The sequence below is a fragment of the Lucilia cuprina genome, chromosome 3, assembly GCF_022045245.1.
Source record: "Lucilia cuprina isolate Lc7/37 chromosome 3, ASM2204524v1, whole genome shotgun sequence".
In the NCBI taxonomy this organism is placed as follows: domain Eukaryota; kingdom Metazoa; phylum Arthropoda; class Insecta; order Diptera; family Calliphoridae; genus Lucilia; species Lucilia cuprina.
In genome coordinates, this window is record NC_060951.1 from 38942781 (window position 1) to 38968690 (window position 25910).

The 25910-nt window shown below is 32.0% G+C and overlaps 1 protein-coding gene across 2 annotated transcripts in view; it reads right to left on the bottom strand.

The window, feature by feature from the left end:
* Positions 1-25910, bottom strand: part of LOC124419097 — a 361713-nt gene that overhangs the window by 43455 nt on the left and 292348 nt on the right. For both annotated transcript variants that reach the window (XM_046947430.1, XM_046947432.1), the window contains one exon: positions 4021-4050. In XM_046947430.1, coding sequence (XP_046803386.1) covers positions 4021-4050 — 30 coding nt within the window. The remainder of the gene's footprint in view (positions 1-4020; positions 4051-25910) is intronic.

Sequence of the window (25910 nt, forward strand, 5' to 3'; positions counted from 1 at the left end):
TCTATAGTCTAGTATTTAGTCTACTCTATAGTCTAGTCTGTAGTCTAGTCTATAGTCTAGTCTATAGTCTAGTCTATAGTCTAGTCTATAGTCTAGTATTTAGTCTACTCTATAGTCTAGTCTGTAGTCTAGTCTATAGTCTAGTCTATAGTCTAGTCTATAGTCTAGTCTATAGTCTAAAGTCTAGTCTATAGTCTAGTCTATAGTCTAGTCTATAGTCTAGTTTATAATCTAATCTATAGTCTAGTCTATAGACTAGTTTACAGTCTGCTCTATAGCCTAGTCTATAGTCTAGTCTATAGATTAGTTTACAGTCTTGTCTATAGTCTATTCTATAGTCTAGTCTATAGTGTACTCTTTATTCTAGTCTTCAGTCTAGTCTATATTTTAGTCTATTATATAGTCTATTGTATAGTGTATAGGCTATTCTATAATCTAGTCTATAGTCTATAGTCTAATCTATAATCTAGTCTATATTTTATTCTATAGTCTAGTCTATGCTCCTGTCTATAGTCTACTCTATAGTCGTAGAAGTCAGCAAAAAGCAAATTCAAAATTACAAACTTTACATCACCCAAAACAAAAGTTCACACAAAAACCGTTTTTATAAAACGCACCAACAAATAGCTAAACAAATGCAATAGAACAACAACAATAAAAACAACAAGTATAAGTCATTTGAAAGTCGTACAAAGTCATTGACGATGTGGCAACAAAAGAAAAAAATGCATTTGAAATATAACAAAACGCACTGTCCTGACTGTCAGTCGTTGTCTTTGATGCAAGCAAAAAATTATATAAATATTAGGGAACATTTAACTGAAGGTAGTAGGGGAGTATAAGGACTTTTCTTTTTTGAAGAAATTGATAGAAAGAAAACTGAAAAATATAAAGGAGTCTAGAAGAACAAAAGGCTATGATGATGAGGTATGATAATTTTATAAAGCAAGTCAATTCGAAAATATATAAAAACGAGGGCATTATGACATTACGTAGTTGGTAGTTGGAATAAATACTTTTGTCTGTCGTTGTGTGTAGACTTAAATGTATTAATACGCACGTACAAATGATAGTACAGTGATGGAGAAGGCAATAGTAACTTACATAAGTTTATTAAAACAAAATCTTATTTGAGTCAAAAAGAAAATTTTAATAGAAAATCTAGACTATTTTCTGTAGATGATCTTAGTCTAGATGAAAATCTCTATCTAGTCTAGAGCAGTTTACTGTAGAAAATGTTCCTCCAGTATAGAGCACTTTTTTAAGAAAGTCTTTTCCATTTAGAGCACTTTTCTAAACACAACTGTTACGTACGTGTTTTATATTTTATTTAAGACACAACATTCAACTAAATCACAATCACACAAACAGTTAATATAACATTTTAATGCTCTAACCCCACAGAGCACACACAAACGCACACAAGTGTATCCTTACAAACTCACGCAGGCATAGACACCAAAAGAAAATACATACTCTCCCTGTATTCCCGATACTTGTGTGTGCACGTAATAAGTTTAAATGAAGGGTAGAACGTACTCGTTTTCTATTAAAGAACAAAATATTTATAAACACAAGCGAACAAAGAAATCCTTGAATAAGAACTGAATGGAATAGAAAAGAAGGCAAAAGTTCCCTGTGGATCACCATCACGTTGTTTTTGTATGATGGCGTAGGTGGCCTAATGGTGGTGGTATGATGGTTATTGTATGGCTAAAGAAAACCTACCCTTGGTTAAACTAAAATTTGTTGTCGTAGGTTATGTTGTTGTACTGCTCTGTATTGTATTGTTTTTGTACTAAGCAGATTTTTCCATAGTTGCTGTTGCTTTGTGTATTGTGAATGTCGTACAAACATGGTCTTTCACTTTTTTTAATGTGTTTTTTTTTTGTATGGTTTCATTTATTTAAAGAGTTTTATTATGTTCCCTGTTTTTGTAAGTATTTCAAGACGAAAATGAGCACAAAAAGTTAGAAAAAAATAAGCATAAAAATGAAGGCAAAACTGTTGTCAGCCATTATGGCAACAAGCTAAAATGCATTAGGGTAGGTCGTCATCGTAGTCATTGTTATTATTGTATAAATGGAGGGCGCAATCTAAACACTGTATAAATAAATATATTACAATAATGGCAACATTAAAACGCAAAATATATCCTGTTATCATTACAATACACATACAATTATATGTCTTAAGTGTGTGTGTGTTAGATTTCTCATATATAGTATGCATGTCATTTGTTAAGTTTATATCCTAGTGTTTGTATAATTCATAAAAAACCTTCTTGTTTTTAACGACATTATTGCGTAGGGAGTTTTTCTTAACATTTCAAGTCTTTGACGCCATTTTGTCCAGTTTTATATTTCTTTTGAAATTTTAAATTTATATTTAATACAGCAATGACGAACTTAGTACTCACTTATTTTCTATAGATAATCTTGTAAAATTCCTAAGTTCTGAACAGAAAATAAGATCTGAAAATCAATAGTAAAATCTAATGCAAATCTTTCTCTGATTAATTGCAGTTTTCTATAAAAACTCTAGTACGTAACAGATTTCTACAGAAAACTTTGTCGTGTTCCAAAGTATTTTTCTATAGAAAATTTTCTTTAGACTAGAGCAGTCTTGCGCTAATCAAGAACCAAAAGTCATACGCAAGTTCAGAGTAATTTTATAAAGAAAATTCTATAAAAACATTAGACTAGAGTTGTGTTCTATAGAAAATCAGTCTGTAGTTTAAAGCCGTTTCCTATAGAAAATCTGTCTTTAGTTTAAAGCCGTTTTCTATAGATAATCTGCCTCTAGTTTAGAATAGTTGCCTTGTTCTAGTCTAGAGTAGTTTTTTATAGAAAATATTTTCTGTAGAAAATCTTGATCTTAGTCCATTCTGGATCAGTTTTTCACAGAAAATCTTGTTTTTTATTCTATATAAAAACTTTCTAGAGCAATATTCTATAGTAAATCTTGCTTTAGTTTATAGCAGTTTTCTGTAGGAAATCTTGTTCTACTCTAGAGGAGTTTTCTTCAGAAAATTTTGCTCTAGTTTACACCAGTTTTCTATAAAAACTGCTGCTCTAATCTAGAGCAGCTATTTATGGAAAATCTTGCTTAGTTAGTAGTTAGTAGTTTAGAGTAAATCTTTTGCAAGTTCTAAAGAAAATCTTGCTCTTGAGTGATCATGATCACTTCTGCAGAAGTTTAACTAACTTTCTAATCTGTTACATACAATGTGACAAACGCATTTTATCCTTGCATTAGTTTTTTACTTTTTATACCTTACACCACTTTAGTCGATGTCGATTTAGCTATGTCCGTCCATCCGTATGACCGTCTGTCCGTCCGTCCATATAAACCTTGTAATCAAACTACAGAAGATAATTTAATGAAATTTTGTACATGATCTTCTATTATTTCAGGGACAAAACGTGAGAAGCTAGAGGTTTGATATCCTTCAAAATTTGACTTCAATATACACAATTTATTCAACAATTAATGGCTTAAGTATATCTGAGGCAAGGTACAATTCAACTTAAATGCTTTACTATGAAAATAACACTTTATTTGTGTAACAGGTGTAAGGTATTATATGGTAAGATTAGACCGACTATAATTTCTGACTTGTTATTCTATTTGGGTATTAAAAATCTACAATAAACGAACCACGCCCATGTTGTGTTATTTTGTTTTCGGTTTTTAAAATTGATGACGGAAATTGCATTACATTGAATAAAAGTACGTAGAAAAACAAGATATCAAATCAGTTTGATGCTTTCAAACGCATACGTACATACAGACGATACTCATTTTAAAATTTATAAAAGAAAGAAAGAAAACAAAAATGCAAAAATTCTTTATTGTTTTGTGAGAAGCATACAAAAAATAACAAGAAATTGCCGTTGATGGCCTTCATTGCTTTTAACATGTCACACAATTTTTCTAAGTTTTCATAGAGAGGAGGAAGGATAACTAAGAAAAATACCTTGATTTAAGAATTGACCAAGAAAACTAAAGTATACTTACCAGTGTGTGGGAGTTTGTGGAGTCCAATATCTGTAAAAAATGAAATATTTAGCAATTAGTTTAGTTTCAGAGATTTTAGTATAAGTTAATTATTTAATCCTTTATAATAAAAACTGCAGGCGGATGGATGTACAATATCGTTTTAACCAAAGTAATTTTTGTCTAAAAGACTTTATAGAACTCTAAGCAGAGGAGTAAAAAACATTGCCATTAGAAATAGCGAACAATTATATTTTGCATATCTATAACATATATTGATCATTCGCTTACATTCTCTTTCTAAAAACTAAAAAAAAATATTATGTTGTTTTTCCCAACAAATGTGTTGTTCACTATTTTTTGTTCTTCGACACTCTCCTAAATTTTGTAATGTTATTTTTCTGTTTTTCCTCATCTTCTTTTTTCTATCAACAATTTTGCGTTATTTTTATTGTTTGCAATAACATGCCGCATGCGGCATGCAACGTGCTCAATGCGACTATAAAAAAAGTATAAATTTACTTGTTTTTCAAAATGGTCGCACTTCGATTATGTGCATATACATATGTATGTAAGCGGATGTTGTCGGTTGTATGTGGAATATTATTTAAGTATGTGTGTATAAAATAAAGTATACGTATGTGTGTACCTATTGTATGCATGTCAATGAATGTCAGTATATATGTGTGTGTATAAATGTGCAGGCCTGGCATGTTTGTCTGATTGTATGTGTAATTTTTTTTCCATTTGATGATGGCAAATAATGGTGATGAAGACGACGCCTACAAGTCGGAAAACATTTGCACTGTCACAATCCAATACACACATATACAATATTCTCACACATATACACATGTGTATGTATGTAACTTTGTAGTTCATAATCAGTGTATGTATTATATTTTTTGTGTTGAATGTAAGTTTGCTGTCTATCTTTTTATATATTATTTTTAATAAAAAATGCGACTACATTTAACAACAGAAACTTAAAAGAAACCAAATGAAAACATGCCTTGAAAGCCTTCCATGAATACGTACACATGTATAGGTATCAATAAATGTGTGGGCGAGTATGTGTGTTTCGAATGTAATAGTTTAGCAACAGGAGTAACATCAATGGTGTTTGCAAGAGGTAGTAAACATTATTTGTTTTAAAACGAGGGTATGTCCGACTATTCCTAATAGACCTAACTTTAGACTAGACTTTAGACAAGACTTAAGGCTAGACAAGAGACTAGACTATGGAATAGACAGACTATGGACTACCCTAGACTATGAACCAGACTAGACTATAGATCAGACTATAGACTAGACTATAGACTGGACTATAGACTAGACTATAGACTGGACTATAGACTAGACTATAGACTAGATTATAGACTAGACTATAGACTAGACTATAGACTAGACTATAGATTAGACTATAGACTAGACTATAGACTAGACTATAGACTAGACTATAGACTAGACTATAGGCTAGACTATAGACTAGACTATAGACTAGACTATAGACTAGACTATAGACTAGACTATAGACTAGACTATAGACTAGACTATAGACTAGACTATAGACTAGACTATAGACTAGACTATAGACTAGACTATAGACTAGACTATAGACTAGACTATAGACTAGACTATAGACTAGACTATAGACTAGACTATAGACTAGACTATAGACTAGACTATAGACTAGACTATAGACTAGACTATAGACTAGACTATAGACTAGACTATAGACTAGACTATAGACTAGACTATAGACTAGACTATAGACTAGACTATAGACTAGACTATAGACTAGACTATAGACTAGACTATAGACTAGACTATAGACTAGACTATAGACTAGACTATAGACTAGACTATAGACTAGACTGTAGACTAGACTATAGACTAGACTATAGACTAGACTATAGACTAGACTATAGACTAGACTATAGACTAGACTATAGACTAGACTATAGACTAGACTATAGACTAGACTATAGACTAGACTATAGACTAGACTATAGACTAGACTATAGACTAGACTATAGACTAGACTGTAGACTAGACTATAGACTAGAATGTAATTGAGACTATAGACTGAATTATAATTTAGACTATAGACTATGAAATTTTTTTTACTTATTACCACCCTCGGATATCTATACATGTAGTTGTAGTTTCCACTCACAGTAGTCGTTGATATCCTTTTACTTCTTTCTTTGCACATACTTTTAGCCCAACCATGCTGATATGCTGATGCAGCAAATAACATTAGTTTTTATTCTTCTTGCTATTGTTGCCCAATTGTTGTTTTAGGACAGTGAAAGAAAGGAACGTGCAGTAAGGGCCAGAAAAGGTGTACTACTACATATTACATTACGGTTACAAACAATATGTTGTTTGACGTAAATTGACTTGTTTTGACATCGAAATACTACACTTTTTTAAATGGGCCTTTTATCAGCATTTTTTTTTGCACATCTACAATGCATACTCTATTTATATGTATGTAAGATACGAATATTATGTGACTTTATGATGATGATGACAAGGATATTGGTGTTGGTGATAAATAAACAAATTTTATTAATTTGAGCATTTTTAAAATTTACATAAATATGCGCATAGATATGTATATGCTCATTAGAAAGCACTAGAAAAATAATAGATTTGACTATAGAAATAATTGAAAATATTAGGTAATTTTCCAATTTCTTAATAAGTATTACTTATGTAGTAATTTATAACTTTAAGATTAGTAGTTGAATTTGGTTCGATCATGGAAAGTTTAAGTATATTATTTTGTATATCCGGTCTACTAAGAGACCTCAACGTGTACTTACACAACGGACAATAAGCTTCAGGTTTCTGGCTTACCTGGAATATATATAGTAGACTATAGACTAGACTATATACTAGACTATAGACTAGACTATAGACTAGACTATAGATTATAAACTAGACTATAGACTAGACTATAGACTAGACTATAGACTAGACTATAGACTAGACTATAGACTAGACTATAGACTAGACTATAGACTAGACTATAGACTAGACTATAGACTAGACTATAGACTAGACTATAGACTAGACTATAGACTAGACTATAGACTAGACTATAGACTAGACTATAGACTAGACTATAGACTAAACTATAGACTAGACTATAGACTAGACTATAGACTAGACTATAGACTAGACTATAGACTAGACTATAGACTAGACTATAGACTAGACTATAGACTAGACTATAGACTAGACTATAGACTAGACTATAGACTAGACTATAGACTAGACTATAGACTAGACTATAGACTAGACTATAGACTAGACTATAGACTAGACTATAGACTAGACTATAGACTAGACTATAGACTAGACTATAGACTAGACTATAGACTAGACTATAGACTAGACTATAGACTAGACTATAGACTAGACTATAGACTAGACTATAGACTAGACTATAGACTAGACTATAGACTAGACTATAGACTAGACTATAGACTAGACTATAGACTAGACTATAGACTAGACTATAGACTAGACTATAGACTAGACTATAGACTAGACTATAGACTAGACTATAGACTAGACTATAGACTAGACTATAGACTAGACTATAGACTAGACTATAGACTAGACTATAGACTAGACTATAGACTAGACTATAGACTAGACTATAGACTAGACTATAGACTAGACTATAGACTAGACTATAGACTAGACTATAGACTAGACTATAGACTAGACTATAGACTAGACTATAGACTAGACTATAGACTAGACTGTAGACTAGACTAGACTATAGACTAGATTATAGACTAGACTATAGACTAGACTATAGACTAGACTATAGACTAGACTATAGACTAGATTATAGAATAGACTATAGACTAGACTATAGACTAGACTATAGACTAGACTATTGACTAGACTATAGACTAGACTATAGACTAGACTATAGACTAGACTATAGACTAGACTATAGACTAGATTATATACTAGACTATAGACTAGACTGTAGACTAGATTGAAGACTAGACTATAGACTAGACTATAGACTAGACTATAGACTAGACTATAGACTGGACTATGGACTAGACTAATTTTATAGTTTTAAAATAGTTTTAGTTTTAATGTTTTATTTCAAATACTTTAAAAATTTATACTTTTCAAAGGCATTCAAGGTTGTTTTGCTATAAGAACTAACAAATCCTTGTAAGAAATTTTTCTGCATTTTTTTCTACACTGACTGCTACATATTTACTAATTTTATGCCACAAAGCACCAAAACGAGAAACATTATACCAATTTCTAAAAAAACAACAGCATCATACATTTATACAAAAAGATAAAAGAGGAAAAAAACAAAACTATTTATCAATGTTGAAAATTTTCCCAACTTAACGTAAACAAAGTATTTTGCAAAAAAAAAATGAAACAAAAAGTCTCTAAGAAAATATGAATGAATATGAACGACTACAAACTGCTGCAGCCAAAGTCCCTCTCATTAAGAATGCGAAGGAGGACAAAAAACACATAACTGAAGTTAAGGAATGTTAGCAAATACAACTACAATAACGGCAAGGAATGAATAACAACACTGTTACGACTGGAGGAAAATTATGATTGCAATAGAGTTAAAAAAAAATTTTCAACAACCAAAAATGTAGATAAAAGAAATGGGAATTATGGCATCAGAAAATATAGTGGCAAAAGGTACCAGGTATTACAAATAAGTTCTAGTTTCGATAGACAAAATTTCAAACAAATTTCTATTAATAGTTTCTTGAAAATTCGCAATTGGCAGACTTTGACAGAAAATTACCATAGCTGTAGACTAGACTATAGACTAGACTATAGACTAGACTATTGACTAGACTATAGACTAGACTATAGACTAGACTATAGACTAGACTATAGACTAGACTATAGACTAGATTATATACTAGACTATAGACTAGACTGTAGACTAGATTGAAGACTAGACTATAGACTAGACTATAGACTAGACTATAGACTAGACTATAGACTGGACTATGGACTAGACTAATTTTATAGTTTTAAAATAGTTTTAGTTTTAATGTTTTATTTCAAATACTTTAAAAATTTATACTTTTCAAAGGCATTCAAGGTTGTTTTGCTATAAGAACTAACAAATCCTTGTAAGAAATTTTTCTGCATTTTTTTCTACACTGACTGCTACATATTTACTAATTTTATGCCACAAAGCACCAAAACGAGAAACATTATACCAATTTCTAAAAAAACAACAGCATCATACATTTATACAAAAAGATAAAAGAGGAAAAAAACAAAACTATTTATCAATGTTGAAAATTTTTCCCAACTTAACGTAAACAAAGTATTTTGCAAAAAAAAAATGAAACAAAAAGTCTCTAAGAAAATATGAATGAATATGAACGACTACAAACTGCTGCAGCCAAAGTCCCTCTCATTAAGAATGCGAAGGAGGACAAAAAACACATAACTGAAGTTAAGGAATGTTAGCAAATACAACTACAATAACGGCAAGGAATGAATAACAACACTGTTACGACTGGAGGAAAATTATGATTGCAATAGAGTTAAAAAAAAATTTTCAACAACCAAAAATGTAGATAAAAGAAATGGGAATTATGGCATCAGAAAATATAGTGGCAAAAGGTACCAGGTATTACAAATAAGTTCTAGTTTCGATAGACAAAATTTCAAACAAATTTCTATTAATAGTTTCTTGAAAATTCGCAATTGGCAGACTTTGACAGAAAATTACCATAGCTGTAACCATAAAATTACGCCAATATCAAAACAGTTGTCCTTTATAGTATAGAGGGATTTTCTTACTAAAGAAATTACCTCAAAAAAGTACCATATTTCCTTATCTTTGACAGTAATTTTCACACAGAAAAAATGTTCCAACATGTATGTATGTGTTTAGGACTTAATGTGTCTGTGTATATAAAACATTCACGTCTAAGAAAACGCATTACAATTTGATGTCAAATGAAGCGGCAAAATTTAAAATAAAATGAAATATTGCCGAAATTTTCCATTTTCAATGCAGGAGGAGGGGGTTAAAAGTGCAGTAGAAAATAAAAGGACAAAAGGATAACGGCGTCAGTTGTGCTAAGCTAAATGACGCCCAGGCGACGTTTCAATGAGGATGTTTTAAAGCACAGCAAAAACAACAAAAAACTAAACGAAAAAAAGATCCTGTCATTTAGTAAACAGCACCAAAACAGTTTTTCTTACTTTACTAACTGCATAAGATTGAATGTAGAAATATGGTGAATAAATGCCATAGTAATGTGTATAAGTGTGCGAGTGTGTGTGTACTTTTTCAGCGCCATAATGGCAACGCATACAAAATGTTGTTTTTTCGTGCATGAGAAAGAAAATTGCACTGGGAAAAAAATCGGAGTATAAAAACAACAAGAAATTACTAGAAGAAAATAACCCAGCCATGGGGCTGAAATACAAAAAAAATAAATATAGAAAATATTTCATCTTTTTATTTTTTCATTTTGATTCTTTACCAGAGGACAAACAGGTCATACAACACACGACGCAGGCAGCGCATCACCATCAGCTTTTTAGAATCCTGCATCAGTTTTATATAAAACATGCTTAATCAAGTTGGGGGAACACAAAATTTTTGTAGAAAATGCGAAATGTTTACTGCATAACGAAGGACGTTTATTTCTAAAGGCAGTTGAACTACCAGAAATGACTTTTCTTTCTTCATTTTCAGTTTGTTGCTGTTGTATGTGCTTGCCACCATCTTTATTTGTTGGAAAATTAAAAAAATAAAAGTTTAAAAGAAAATTATATTATTTTTGTGAAAGTTCGTATACGACACGTTAGAGAGATTTTACAACGTTATAGCAGCTTGAGCTAAAGCATCGGTAAGAAGAGTTTCGAGAAATAGCTTTTATTCTTTACATTCTTTAGCTCGACTTAGATCATCTGGAGTGATAGCTTATCCTTTATATAAAGTCATTCAAAAATCCTGAGCTTGAGTGGTATTCTTTTTGAGTTTATAAGATCATAAGCTCTAATGTACGACACGTTAAAAAGCTTTTAAAACGTTAGTGCAGCTTATCCTTAAGCATTCATTGTTAAGAAAAGATTGAACACAAATACATACAAAAATAGTATTTTCTTTTTACATTAGCTTTAACCCTTCATATTTAGCTTGAGAACACCATGATCTTCAACCGTTTCTGTTAAAAACAACTTGGACGATAGCTGTCTTAAGCTTGATCGATAACTTCCTCTGTTTAGTCGAATGTTAGCTGCTTCTGTGTAGCTAGAACTGAACTAGAACTGAACTAGAACTGAACTAGAACTGAACTAGAACTGAACTAGAACTGAACTAGAACTGAACTAGAACTGAACTAGAACTGAACTAGAACTGAACTAGAACTGAACTAGAACTGAACTAGAACTGAACTAGAACTGAACTAGAACTGAACTAGAACTGAACTAGAACTGAACTAGAACTGAACTAGAACTGAACTAGAACTGAACTAGAACTGAACAAGAACTAAACAAGAACTAAACTAGAACTGAACTAGAACTGAACTAGAACTGAACTAGAAATTAGCTAGAAATGTACTTGAGCTTAACTAGGACTGAACTATGTAAAACTACTCGACTAACTAATACTGCTCATAACATAACTATAGTTTTTTAGTAAAACTAAAAAAATATTTTTTATACTAGTAGGAGTTTAATCTTAATGCAACGCACAAATGTTCAAAACAACTCCCCTAGTTTTTCGAAAGGCATAAACACCAACAACAGCAACAAAATGATTTAGTTTTACTATTGATGCTGCTGCAGCAAGCAAGTGTTGTTAGTGCATGTGGCATAATCTTAGTATGTATGTGTATACATAGATATATTAGACGTCCATAAAGTCATACTAAACAAGGGGACTTAAGTTTGTGTTTTTTCTTATTCATCCTTTTTGTGTTATACTAATATGTACGTAGTTTTTGCTTTGTATACAGGATATTTGTTGAAGAAAACTTTATTAGTATTCCGCAAGAATCCATTTATGGTGCCTTTTACTAAAACACCAAAAAACAAGAAGAAAAATGGAAAAATAAGAAGAAAAAAGCCAAATGCCATAAGCAGCTGTACTATAGTCATTTTCATATGCCAAAGCTTTGACGTTTGTCTGGTGGCGGGACCGAGTTGTGGGGTTTGAAGTTTGCAGCCTGTTTGAGTGCGTGCATATAGTCAAAACCCCTAAGGTTGTGTTATAAATCTTCAAAAAATTTTCCTTCAAGACAATTTCTAGGAATACGAGTAAGACATGTTCAAATAATCATCAGCACACAGCAGGCAAACAAAAATAAAGTTAAGTAACGCATCTATAAGCGTCCTTGGAATGTCCTTCATAACAGCAAAACTAAAGAAAATTCCTTTTTGTTTGAGAAGGAGAAAATGTTTGTGCGAAAATAAGACGGTGTTTTTCATCCTCAATAATTTTAGCCTCTTCCTGCTTGCATCCCATGATGCCATTTATAACACATACATAAGCATGTATATGGAAATATTAGAATATGCTGTTGTTGTTGCTACTGCAGCTGGCTTTCATTTCATAGTCATTATGTTAAATTGGTTTTAAGATTTTTGTTTTATTTTTTTAAGAAATATTCCCGCAAAAACGGGAGCAAAAGAACGTAAACTTTTCACATTTATTGCACACCAATTTTAACCACTTTTATTTTACATGGCGCCTTTCATATGTGTATCATTTATTTGTTTTTTTTTTTTATTTTTTGTATTTCTTTGGTGGGTTTTTCAGCTTGGAATGCATTTGTTGCATTTAGCAGTCTCTTTCGCAATATTCATACATTTATCACTGACGTAGTATTTTGTTTTTCGTTTTGTTTTTTGCTGCTGTTTTGGGGAAAAATTTATTTTGGGTGATTTGCTAAGACCATTGGAAGACTAATGTTTAAAGATTACAAGGATTTAGGAAAATAAATGCGTGTTAAAGGAAGTGCTAGAGCAGTCAAGTAAAATAAGAAAATGTTTTAAGTTTTTATTTCTTAAAAAATTTAGTGAATTTTGATTATTTTAGCTCGATGTTGAAGTCGAGTTTAATGTGTTTTAAGTAGCGATGGTTATTTGTTGTCCTAACATTAGACAGCTATAGGCTCTAGCTTGAGGTCAGGAGGATTTAAAGAAAGTTAGCCCTCGCTAAAGCGCAAACCTAAGCTTTAATAAATTGAGACAGTAATCACTAGAGTTTAAGTTGTATAAAACAGAGACAGCAATCATCGAACTCAAAATGAGTTCTGAACGGTTCTGAAGTATTGCTATAGTTCACTCTATTCACATTCGAGCTCTTGATGTTCTGTTGTAAACAGATACAGAGCGTCAGCTATCGGTAGAGCTCAAACTTAAGCCTCCACAAACAGAAACAGTAATCATAACAGTCAGAGACAGTTATCGCTATAGTTGAAGTTGTTCGAAACAGACACAACAATCGCATGAACCTAAACTATTCGGAATGGAGATAGCTATAGTTAGAGTTCACTTTATTCACGATAGAGCTCTTGTTGCTCTGTCCTAAATAGACACAGTTGTTGTTAGATTTCAAGCTGTTCTTAAAAGAGAGAGAGAGAGCGCAATCATTTGAACACAAGCTGTACTAAAAACAAACAGCTGAACGAACTAATGCTGTTCCTAAAAAAAACTTTAATCATTCGAGTTTAAGATATTCTAAACACAGACAATTAGTTATTGAACATATTGAACATGTTTTAAAAAAAAGGTAATTGTTCGATTTCAATCGTTTTTAAACAGAGACAAGTACCCGCTCAAGTTCAAGCTATTCTAAACCGAGACAGTTATCGCACGAATACGACCTATTTGATACAGAGAATGTTGTTGTCGATCAAGTTGTTTTAAACAGAGACAGCTATCCATCGATACAGTTAATGTTAGAGTTCAAGCTGTTCTAATCAGAGAGAGAGAGAGAGAGAGAGAGCATAAACTCATGCTGTTCCCAAAACAATTATTGAACAAATTCAATCTGTTCTTAAGACGAAGGTTATTGTTTGACTTCAATCGTTTCTAATTAGTTATAACCTATTTGAAACATATATGTCAATTAAGCTCAAGCTGTTTTAAACAGAGACAGCTATCGGTCGAGCTCAAACACTTCTAAATAGAGACACTTTTTTGAACATAAGCTGTTCTAAAGTGATATAAATTTTATTCTAGGTCATGTAGTTTTAACGCCTATCCATCGATACAGTTACTGTTAGAGTTTAACCTGTTCTAATCAGAGAGAGAGAGAGAGAGAGCAATCTCTAAGCACGAGCTCATGCTTTTCCTAAAACAATCATTGAACAAATTGAATCTGTTCTTAAGAAAAAGGTAATTGTTTGAGTTTAATTATTTCTAACCATTACCAGTTCAAGCCATTTTACACCAAGACAGTTATAACCCCCTTGAAACATATATAGTTTTCAATCAAGCTCAAGCTGTTTGAAACAGAGACATCTATCGGTCGAAATCAAAGAGTTCTAAATAGATACAGTTGCTCGAGCATAAGCTGTTCTAAAGAGAGAGAGAGAGAGACTTTGCTCCAAAGATATAAGCCTAAACGGCTCAAATCAGCAGCGGCTGATTAGAGATAGATTTCTATTTAACAGACTATTATACAAAGATTTATTAATACAATAAACGCTTATAAGGTAAATTTCTGCAAAAAATGTTAAATTGATACGACAATTTAGCCGTTGTCAATATTTTCTATAATAAGCCGCTGCCGTCGACCTAAAATGGTTGCGCCGCCGATCATTTTGCATCGGCTTGTATCTCTGCTTTGCTCGACGCTATGCAGTTTTAAATAGAAATAGTTATCATTCGAATACCAGCTGTTCAAGACAGGGACAGCAATCGCTGGGACCCGATATCTTTTAGATGAATCAGCTATAGCTCAAGCTGCTTTTAGCTATCGGTTGAGGTTATATATAGGATCGCTCTCAAAAACGATCTCAAAATTACACATAAAGTATTTTTTGACTTTCAAATGTATCTGTTACATTTCTACATAACTTCACTTACTTAAGTATTACTCTACATTAGATTTTCGAATGTTATTGTTTTATCAATTGCCTTTTCCGTAGCATATGCAGTAGTCATTCTCTACGTAACAATAAAATTCAATTAAACCACGCAATGGTACTGTTTTTTTTCTGCTATATGTTGCATCTGATGTCTTTGGCTTGTAGTGATAAATGTCACAGATAGCCGTAGGTTTGCAAAAGACCAACCAAATTTAAACTCTTATGCAACGCACCAAATTTAAAATAAACGGCAAACAAAAACTATGAAAACGCATATTGAATGTAAAATAAACGTACCGACAATTGACATCTTTCAATTAAGAAAAGACGTATGGATACGTATGCGTTTATGTGTTTTTTCTTTTTTATTTTTGTAAAATATGCAAAGATATTTCTTACCTATAAAGAGTTGTTATATGTTGTGGGGCAATTTTTGAATAGGCAATAGAGAATTTAAAATTTGCTATAACCGATTCGATTACTACACTGTTGTAATGAGTCAAACCTCTGCTTGGGAGTGCAAACTTTAAAAATTTTTTAGATTAGGTTTAACTAATTCATTAGAAATATAATGAAATTGAGGAATATTGAGAACATACTTTTTAAAGTTGTTACAAATGTTTTATATAGTCTTTAACTTATTCTATTTGACCCACAATCTAAAGTAGCGCCTTAATATATATGAAAAAAAATTTAAATTTTACTGACAATCAAGGCCTTAAATGATCGATTTATATACATGCATACTACTCTGATGTATTTGAATTACAATGCGTTAATGCAACAGTGTGCAAGTACAAGTATGTTTTTTTCCCACTGTGTGTGTTCTGTCAAATGTCAAATTATTATAATTGACAAAGATTTTGACAATTGAAACTGCTACCGCTTTAGGAATTGTGTACATACGTTTCGGTATCCACACGTACACGCTTCAAAATGTACATGGCCTACGTTCACATCAGTCACTCATTCACATTCTTTCGGTTTTTATTCACTCACTCGTTTGTTTCTTGTTTTTTTTTGTACTCTTGCACTTGATTGTTCATTTAAAGTTTACCTCTATAAAAATTAAACTTTTATGTTTTTTTTGCAAATTTTTGAATAATGCGTTGTAATTTTGTGTATATTGGTTCATGTTTTAAGCATATTAGGTAACAAATGTATGTATGAAAATTTTTTTGTATGGTTTTTATTATTTTGGGGTTTTATATACAATTTTTTTTATTTTGCATGTCTTAACCACATTTGCATTTCAAAGTATTTTGTCATTAGTTGTAATTTTATATTTATTTGACAGTTTGTCACAGTTACTGTGACAGTTCTTTTATTTTTTATACACAATTTTTTTTGTCTTTTATAAAGAATCGAAATAATTTTTATAAAAAAATATATTTTCTTTTAGTTGTTTATACATATGCAGGTATGTAGGTTAGGTTTGTTAGTATGCGCATTGACGGAAGGATCTTGTTTAACTTTGACAATCTAAACAGAGCCGTATACATATCGCTTGATTTCTATAGAGTAAACTATTGCATACATTGAACACAAAATATTTGTAATAGAGAAAGCAGTTGAATAAGCTAGAAATGTTCTTAATAGAGGCCGTTATCGCTTGAGCACAAGCTGTTCTGGAAAAAATATCTCACTGAGATATCTATTGCTCAAGCTATTATATATAAACAGAGGCATATATCGCTCGTTGTCAAATTGTTCTAAACAGAGACAGTTATTGCTCAAGCTGTTCGAAAACGAAAAATGTATTTCTAGATCTAAAACAGTTCTAAACAAATATACATAAATATCGCTGTTTCTGAGCTATAAAGTCATAATATTTCAGACTCAAGTTGTTCTTAACAAATATAGCTAATGCACAAACTCAAGCTTTTCTAAACAGCTGAGGAAGTCGCATGTTCTCAAACTTTTGTTAAAATAAAAATAGAGAAAAATTCGAAAGAACCTTCGAATGCCATTTTTATAAAGATACATTTGATATCCTCATTTAAAAGTCCTCCCGGGCATATTATCCTTGTTGACAGATCCTATCTTTGGTGTATTACAATCCAGGGTTAGATAGGTGCTAACAATTCCTCTAGTCTACATGCTTAGTCCTAGCATAAATTGGAAATAGGTCTAACCAGAGAACCACATAATCTGGTACTACAGGTGGCCAGTTGCCCACAGGACTATGTCCTGGCTGGTCAGTTGGTTGAGGTTCCTTCGGGATTCACGCAGTGGCTGCGGTTAACACCCAAATTCGCGGAAAGAGTGAGTTGCGGGTAAAAGACTGATGTAAGGTAAAGTCAATATTTCTGGATAAGTTCGGTGCTGTTGCCGAAACAACAGATACCCCACAAAGGAGTGACTGTGGGACTTAGCTTTGGAAATGAGTTGGTATTAAGTGTATATGGGGTAAGCGTATACCTATAATATATGCGTCGTATGTTTTTCTCTTGCTGGGTTGTCTGATGATGGATAAAAAGTATCATATACAAATGATACCATTGAATTTTCCTTCCTTGTCCGGATATGTTCAGAGTAAAATTTGTTCATATCAGAATTATCACAGTGTGTCCCTGTGAGTAAAAACAAAGTCTTGGCTTATTTGATGGATTCGTACTTTGGTCTGCCGGTTACGTGCTGTTACCATATCAACAGAGGACATCCCATCTACGTGGTTATAAACGGAAGTGATGTTTCTACATCTCGGAAGTGAGGCAACGGGGTAGCAATGGTCAGAGATTAGATAGCTGAAGTACTTGAGCAAAGTGCTCAATCCATGTACATGCCATTTGTAATCGATTACGATTAAGCCATATCCATCTGTATGTTGAAATAAATTTTTTGAAAACCTCAGATAACTTTAGTTATCTTTTACAAGTACTAAGTCGACTGATGTCTATATCTTTTATCGAATATACTGTTGGGATAAATGAATAAATCGATAATGATTTATTTCGCACTATGATTCCAGCTAACTAAGGAGATATTCATTAGATTTGAGATTCGCCCCATTGTTACCGTTGTCCTGCTTATCCAGTAAAACCTAGTAAGAGGTTCAACTGCTTCATTTACAACTACTTTTATAGGTGAGAAAATTAAACAAATAATTTAGTCAAAGACAATTTTTAAGCTTTGGAAGATTGATGAGGTATGTACAGACATTAATCAGGATTAATTTTAAAATGTAATGTCACAATTTCGTAAACTCTTTCCAACAAACATTCCTTTTCACGCAAAATAAATAGCAATCATTAAACTTAATGAAAACCTAAAGGAATAAACAAAGTTGTTAATATACATCATGTGTGTCATGATCAAGACTAACTGAGTGAATGAATGAAAACCAAACCGAATTGAAAAAGATGAATTGTTTTTTGACACTAAATGTAAAAGAAACACGCCATCATCGTTTTCAAAGGGAAAATAATACAAAAATGGGTGCAAAATAAAGGTGGCCCAGGGAGAAAAAGCCTGTCTTATAAACGAATAGCTTGTTACACATACCTTGAAACCAAAGACCACTTTTAATTTATGATTACCTAAGCAATGACTTTTAAAGACTTTTCAACACGTTGTTGAAAAGTGGAAACATAATTTATGCGTCTCATTTTAAGCTCAAAAAAAAACTAAAACAAATGAAAAGAACAAAAAGTTAAATACTTAAAAAAACAATGAGGAAGACAATATATACCTATGCTATATGGTTTTTTATTTAATATTTATTTTAATTCTGGAACAGACATAGAACCAAAAGGTATTAAGTTGTAATACGAGCACTAAGAGGGTTACGAGAGTTTGTACAATGTTTACGAAAAACATTCAACAAACCCATTAACCAATCATAATGACGATGACGCCAACAAAAACAAGACGACGACAACGACGATGATGATGATGATGATATGTGTTGTGCGAGTCCATGTGAGAGTGTGTTGCAAGATGAAGAGACCGAAAAATGTGACATCAAAATGGCGTGCAGTTAATAAAGGTTGCATTTTTATGCAATTTACCTGCCTGCCACTAAGAAAAAAAATGCTGCATGTCTTCCAAAAGTTCATTCTCATTCAACAAGAAAATTTTGAAAGCAAAAAAAAAAATATGGAAAAAATTTAAATTTATATTTATGTAGATGGTTTTGAAAGGGCGTGGAATATTAATTAAAAACTAATTTAAAAAATATCATACATTGTTTATCTGTATAACATTTATTTAAAATAGTATATTACTTACACTTATTTAAACGCCCAGTTGTTCTTAAACTTCTGTTCTTTTATGCAAAAACTCCAAAAACAAAAACACATTTACTCATTCTTAAAAGTATTCTCTCTTTAGCGTAAAATGACAATAACTACAACAAAACATAAAAATAAAAAATGTTTGCCGAAATGTCACATGTCAGCCCATATTTCTTATATGCCAAATACTTTTTGACATAATAGTCCAATTACCTTATCGCACGATCATCGATCGTTTTTTTTTGGTCACAGAAGCAACCTAAACAGCAAAACATACTACATACATACACCTAGTTTTGTTCTTTTTAAATGCAGGCAGTAGTTTAAAAGGATGCAGTATTCTAATGTCGTGAACTTGTGTTTTATTTAAGTAAAAAATTTATTCTGATAATATTTCCGATCTAGATCTATATGATCAAACTTATAGATAACTGTAGATCACAGAAAATTATTATGTTCTAATTTGCTTCAAAAACTTTTCAGCATCTGTATTGAAGTATTTGACGCTATCGAAGAAGCGCTTGTTACAGGTGAAATCTAGCTGAGGATCCTCATAATAATCTTTTTATATTAAAAATCCAGCTGATCTGATTTGGTAGTATTCATCCATCTATGTACTTAATCAGAGTCTTGAAGCCGCTGTTCGTGGTCAGGATTTTCGATGTCAAGGATGATCGTTAACTCGATTATATTACAGATGGAATCTAGTTGAGGATCCTCAAAATAAACTCTTTATATTAAAAATCCAGCTGACAGTATTCTGTAGTATGGATAACTATCCATTCAAGTACTTGATCAGAGTTTTGAGGCTGCAGTTTGTGGTCAGGATTCTCGATGTAAAAAAGGATCATCAACTCGATTCTATTACAGATGGAATCTAGTTGAGAATTCTCACAAAATCTATTTATATTGAAAATCCAGCTGACTTTATTCAGTAGTATGGATAACTATTTATCCAAGTACTTGTTCAGAGTCTTGAGGCTGGTATTTTTGTTCTTTAAATTATTCACTAGTATGGATAACTATCCATCCAAGTACTTGACCAGAGGTTTGAGGCTGCTGTTTGTGGTCACGATTTAGGATGGATAACTATCCATCCAAGTACTTGATCAGAGTCTTGAGGCTGACGTTTTTGTTCTTTAAATAATTCACTAGTAAACTATCCATCCAAGTACTTGACCAGAGGTTTGAGGCTGCTGTTTGTGGTCAGGATTCTCGATGTCAAAGAGGATCCTCAACTCGATTCTATTACAGATGAAATCTAGTTGAGAATCCTTACTACAATCTCTTTATATTAAAAATTCAGCTGAAATTATTCACTAGTATTCCAAGTACTTGATCAGAGTCTTGAGGCTGCTGTTCGTACTTCTCTAAATTACCCAAATATATTATTACTTCAAAATACACTCCTTAACATTCTGTTTAAATACTTGTTGTTCAATATTTTCTTCTCTCACAAACTCTTAAGACAACTTTCCTACATAAACTTTTGGTGATCATGATCACTTAAAGACAGCAACAGTAGAAAAAAAAAAAAAACAAAACTTAAACTTATTTGCTGTTATAAGCTGATACAACGAGTACGGTGGCAAAGTGCCAAGAGATCGATTATTTATTGCTTTGAAAACTACTTGTAGCTGCTCCTGCTGCCACTGAAGTTGTTCAGCAGTTGTACACACTATAGTTGTAGCTATAGTATCTGCCTGCTCCAAATGCTGATGAAGAAGATTGTTTTTCTTATATGTATTTCTAAAATTCAGATTCTTAAATGTTTTTTAGCGGCCACTTCAACGCATTTTCGTATGTTCGATACAAATAACAAAAAACACCGAGCACAAAACTGCTGGCAACCAAAAAAGCAAAAAAAAAAAAAAAATCGATTTAAATTGCGTACTATATGAGTACTCCAAACAAACTTTGAAATTGACGTCAGACAATGTTGTACGATTACAACATGTTGGCCAAGTTAAACGCGTTGTTGTTACATGTTTTATGCTGCGTATGCAATTGTGTGTGCAAAACATCAATTGTACAAAATTTAACAGAAAAAATCGAACATCGCCAGCACTAGTTTAACACACACCTTCTTATTTAATGCCATTTAATATATCGTCGTCGTTTCTCATTTTAAACATCTGGTTAAAGATCGAAACAGTTCTTTTTATTTGCTTCTTTAGAAGACAGCTAGAGAAAAAAAATTTTTAAACTCCGGCAAGGCTGCTTATAGACGCCGCTTTAAACTAAAGTGTCGATTTACAGCTTTGTGTTTTTTTGATCTTCGGCGTTTTTATTTTGTTTTAAATAAATCGTATTCTTTAGGGATTTAAAAATGATCACATGTATTAATGTGAAGACCAATCGTCTGATTTTATGGGGGCCTGCACTTATGTAGATATGTGGTAGATATCGTTCAGTTCCAGTTAAATTCTAGTATAGTTCTAGATCAGTTCTAGTACATTTCTAGTTCAGTTCTAGTTCAGTTCTAGTTCAGTTCTAGTTCAGTTCTAGTTCAGTTCTAGTTCAGTTCTAGTTCAGTTCTAGTTCAGTTCTAGTTCAGTTCTAGTTCAGTTCTAGTTCAGTTCTAGTTCAGTTCTAGTTCAATTCTAGTTCAGTTCTAGTTCAACTCAATTACGCAGATACTGTTTGGGTATAATGCTGTAATCCAAATGAAATTGTGTGACATACCACGAAGCTATTCTGTATGAATGCAATATGATCCGACGATCACTTATGTGCTAAGCAACGCTCTTAAAGTAAAATCAACAAGATTGATGTATACCCGCAGTAAAATTAAAATCCCCACTTTAATTTGTAGCACGAGTCCCTTAGCTGGACAGGTCCTATCTGGCACTGACCAAAACAATCAGGCATAAAATAAAGAGTTTGTGTTTATTCCAAATGATCATGCAGTTACTCACACACCATTAACTGCAAACGATCATAAGACCGCACAAATGAGACTCCAGGGAGTTGAAATACACCAGCAGAGTAGAGACGAGCAAAAACAAAAACACAATGACACCAGCACATATTGGAAAATGAGTTCTTGTTGCAGCAGCAACAGTAAGAAAAAGCACATCATGCAACATATCTTATTACTATGAGAGTTGTAGTTATTGTTATTGGACATTTCAAGTAGTGATATAATACGAGAAGTGACTACTTGTGCGTTGCACTTGCTATTTCTATGCTGTGTTACGTGTGTGTGTGTTTCTGTTGTCAGTTGCTTTTATTTATTTATTTGTATGTTGCAAGTTGCAGTCTTTGTCATTTTATAGTTTTTAATCTTTTACAGAGTATAGCAAAAATCGTAAGAGTAAAAAAACACAAGAATGTAACATGATATTGATCTCATTTCATTTTTAGATTTTGTTTTTTTTTTTTTTTTTTTGTTTTTTAGTTGTTGTTCATGGGTGTTTGCAGCACTTCTATATTTTGATTTTTCTACTTTAGCTACTAGTTTTTCTAATACACACACACACCCTAGTAGCGCCAACGAACCAACAACCATCCAGCTAGTAGTTACTCAGTCCGTCATTTATAAGTCATTCCATTGAGCGGTGTTTTTCTTAAAGATTTACAATTTTTATTTGTGACCATTTTTTATATGCGCGTAATTTAATGGTATCGAATTATTTTTAGATTTATTTATTACTTTTCATATTGTGATTTTATTGTAATCATTCTTCGGAGATTCGGATTTTCTTTTTTCCTCCATACGATCAATCCATTTGTTTATGACATTTAAGGTGTTCAATTTAAAATCGATTACACCCATTGAATTGGCAGTAAATGTATGACCATTCATATTTTTCCTAGCATATGTTTTCATGCTTTTAAGGAGCCGAAGTGATTGTAGTTAATACCACCTAATATTCAGCATATAGACGCTTACGCTTATTAAAAAGAAGGGAGAAGATTTTAAAAGTTGTCATATATGTATATATAATGGGGAGAAACGAAAATGTGATTGTCAATATATCATTTTTGTAAAAAAGTTTCGAGAAAGTAATATTATCTGTTGGGAAATATAAAATCATTGGAGGTTAAGACTTTTGGTTTTGCTTAGCGGTAGAAAATGCGAAAGGGTAGTGCGATTGCTTTTTCAAATTCAAATTCGTTATATACATACTTCCTTGCTATCGAGGTTGTATATTAATTTTGGGAAGTAGCAAATATTGATGCCTCAGAGGACAATATTCTTCATTGATCATTGTTGTGGAGTGCATAATATCATGAAAAGACCCATTCTCCTATAGCTTTAATAATGTAACTTCAATGTTGTTGGCCATTAACCTTTTCACATTAACCCTTTGGCACAAAACTAAACCACTGAACTTTTTAAGGATATGACTTCACCACACACTTTATTTGGACGTATGTTGATAATTTTTGATGAAAAATGATAAAATTCTTTTCGAAGGATATCGCAGAATATTATCCTTTTTGACACGTTGTGACATCAAAAAATCCTTGGGACACCGGTGTCCCTTATATGTGAAAGAGTTAAGACATATGATGTATACCTTTTTCTTTGATGTCGCCAGATACAACAGTGTCTAGCACTGTATTGAACCTGTATTATTACTTATAAATATTACAGTAATAAACATAGAGACTTGATCCCATGAACGATAAAAATGAAGCCTTATGATGCAAGGCTTTACGTCGACCAATCATCCTTATTTCAAGGTGGTACATTTTCAATCATATACTGAGCTGAGGAGAAAATTTAAGTATTTAGATAAGCCGGACCATATATAAGTATTTCGTTTTTGTACTTGAGGTATCTAAACAGAATTGTCTCTGTTAATTTGGAAATATCACCTAGAGACGTATTTAGTAGACCGAAATATGATTCCAATAACTAACCCAAATTCATGTTCTTAGTAACAAAAAAAGTTATCGATAGCACTAAAGTAGGATACAATGTCTCCATCAATCAACATACAACTCTTTCATTCGACACACACTGTGGATTCCAATTAATAGCTATCAAATCATTCCTATTAAAGCCCTATATTCACTTATCTTAGGAGTGTTGTGTTTTTCTAATCCGAAATATTCACTTCACCTTATATCAGGCCTTAAACATAGATTTTCTTCCTAACTAACTACAACCACTATGTGCAACTCGAATGTACCTCTAGAAGAGACAAACTCTCTCTCTCTCTCTCTCCCTCGAGATATACCGGTTCCCGTGATAAGGTAAGTTTTATAATACTGTTTAGATTGCCAACGATTCCAAGGAATGGCCTTGGAGTCAAATGACACCACCAATAGTCCCAGAAGAGCAATAACATGATCCGACGTGGAGCCTTGGAGGAAAATAGATTTCAAGAGGAAGCAAAATTTATAACTTAAATCGATATTTCATATTATAATACGACAGCACTCGATTCACTTAAAAATTAATCATTATACCCAGCAAAAACTCTCACTAACAGATAAGGGGTTAAAATGCTAAATACAAGTAATTTGAGAATTCAGTAATTGTATGCTGACTAATGAATAACAAAGTATTTATATAATACATTATTTATAAGAGGTTGTTAAAGTAATTCTATGTAATCATTTCTTTCGGTGTTTTTCTTTTTGTATTCTTCTAAATCTAAATATTATTGAAATTTTCTTTAATTCGCAAGAATTCAAAGGAGAAAAGCCAACAAAAAAACACATGGATAATTTAAATAAAACAATCAATTATTTAATGACCATTTAAAATGTCATATTTTGTGTTGAACAAAGCAAAAAAAGTAATAATAAAGAGAGGCCGTTGCCATAAACAATTTCTATTTTGAATAATTTATTATAATATTTTTTGTTAAATATATGTGGCAAGTATATGTTGCAACAACTATATAAGGTCTTATATAAATTTGAATGTGTGTGTGTGTGTCTGTACCAGTAGTTATATGTATTGTATTGCATTCTTTTTTGCATGTGTCAAAATTTTGACATCTTTAAATGACATTCCTGTAAAACTAAGTGAATATGTCAGTAAGTTAAAAATAATAACTGAAACACAGTAGCAACAGCAGCAGCGCGTGGTTATATGAATAACTTAACCGCAAATGTTATTAAACTTTGACAACAAAGTATCGTTTTTTTAGGTTACTTAACATATTTAAGAAATATATTTTTTTTTGAACGGAGTTACAAATTTCAATAAAAGTTTTAAACAAATTTTGTTAGTAGTAATTTCAATTGATGTCAAAATGTCGTTATTAAATAATGAAAAACAAAAGGGTTTGATTGAAAAAAAAACTTACTAAAAATGCAATGACATTTATAGCACCGTTAAGGCATTTTTGCGCTGAGCGAAAAGAGAAGTTGTACCAAATTTCTACAGAGGAATGTTGAGAAAACTATGGTCCTATTGTTTATAAGATGAAGAAACATCATTTCATTTATATAAAGAGATTATCTGGGCAGAACGAAGGTCGTGATATATATATTTGTCATTCTCCTCATATAAATCAATAAATTAGGAGTATTTCAATCAGTGAGCTCGGGACAACTCACCACCTGCCGGAGAAGCCGGACCATGTATAAGCATTTTGCTTTTGTACATAAGCAA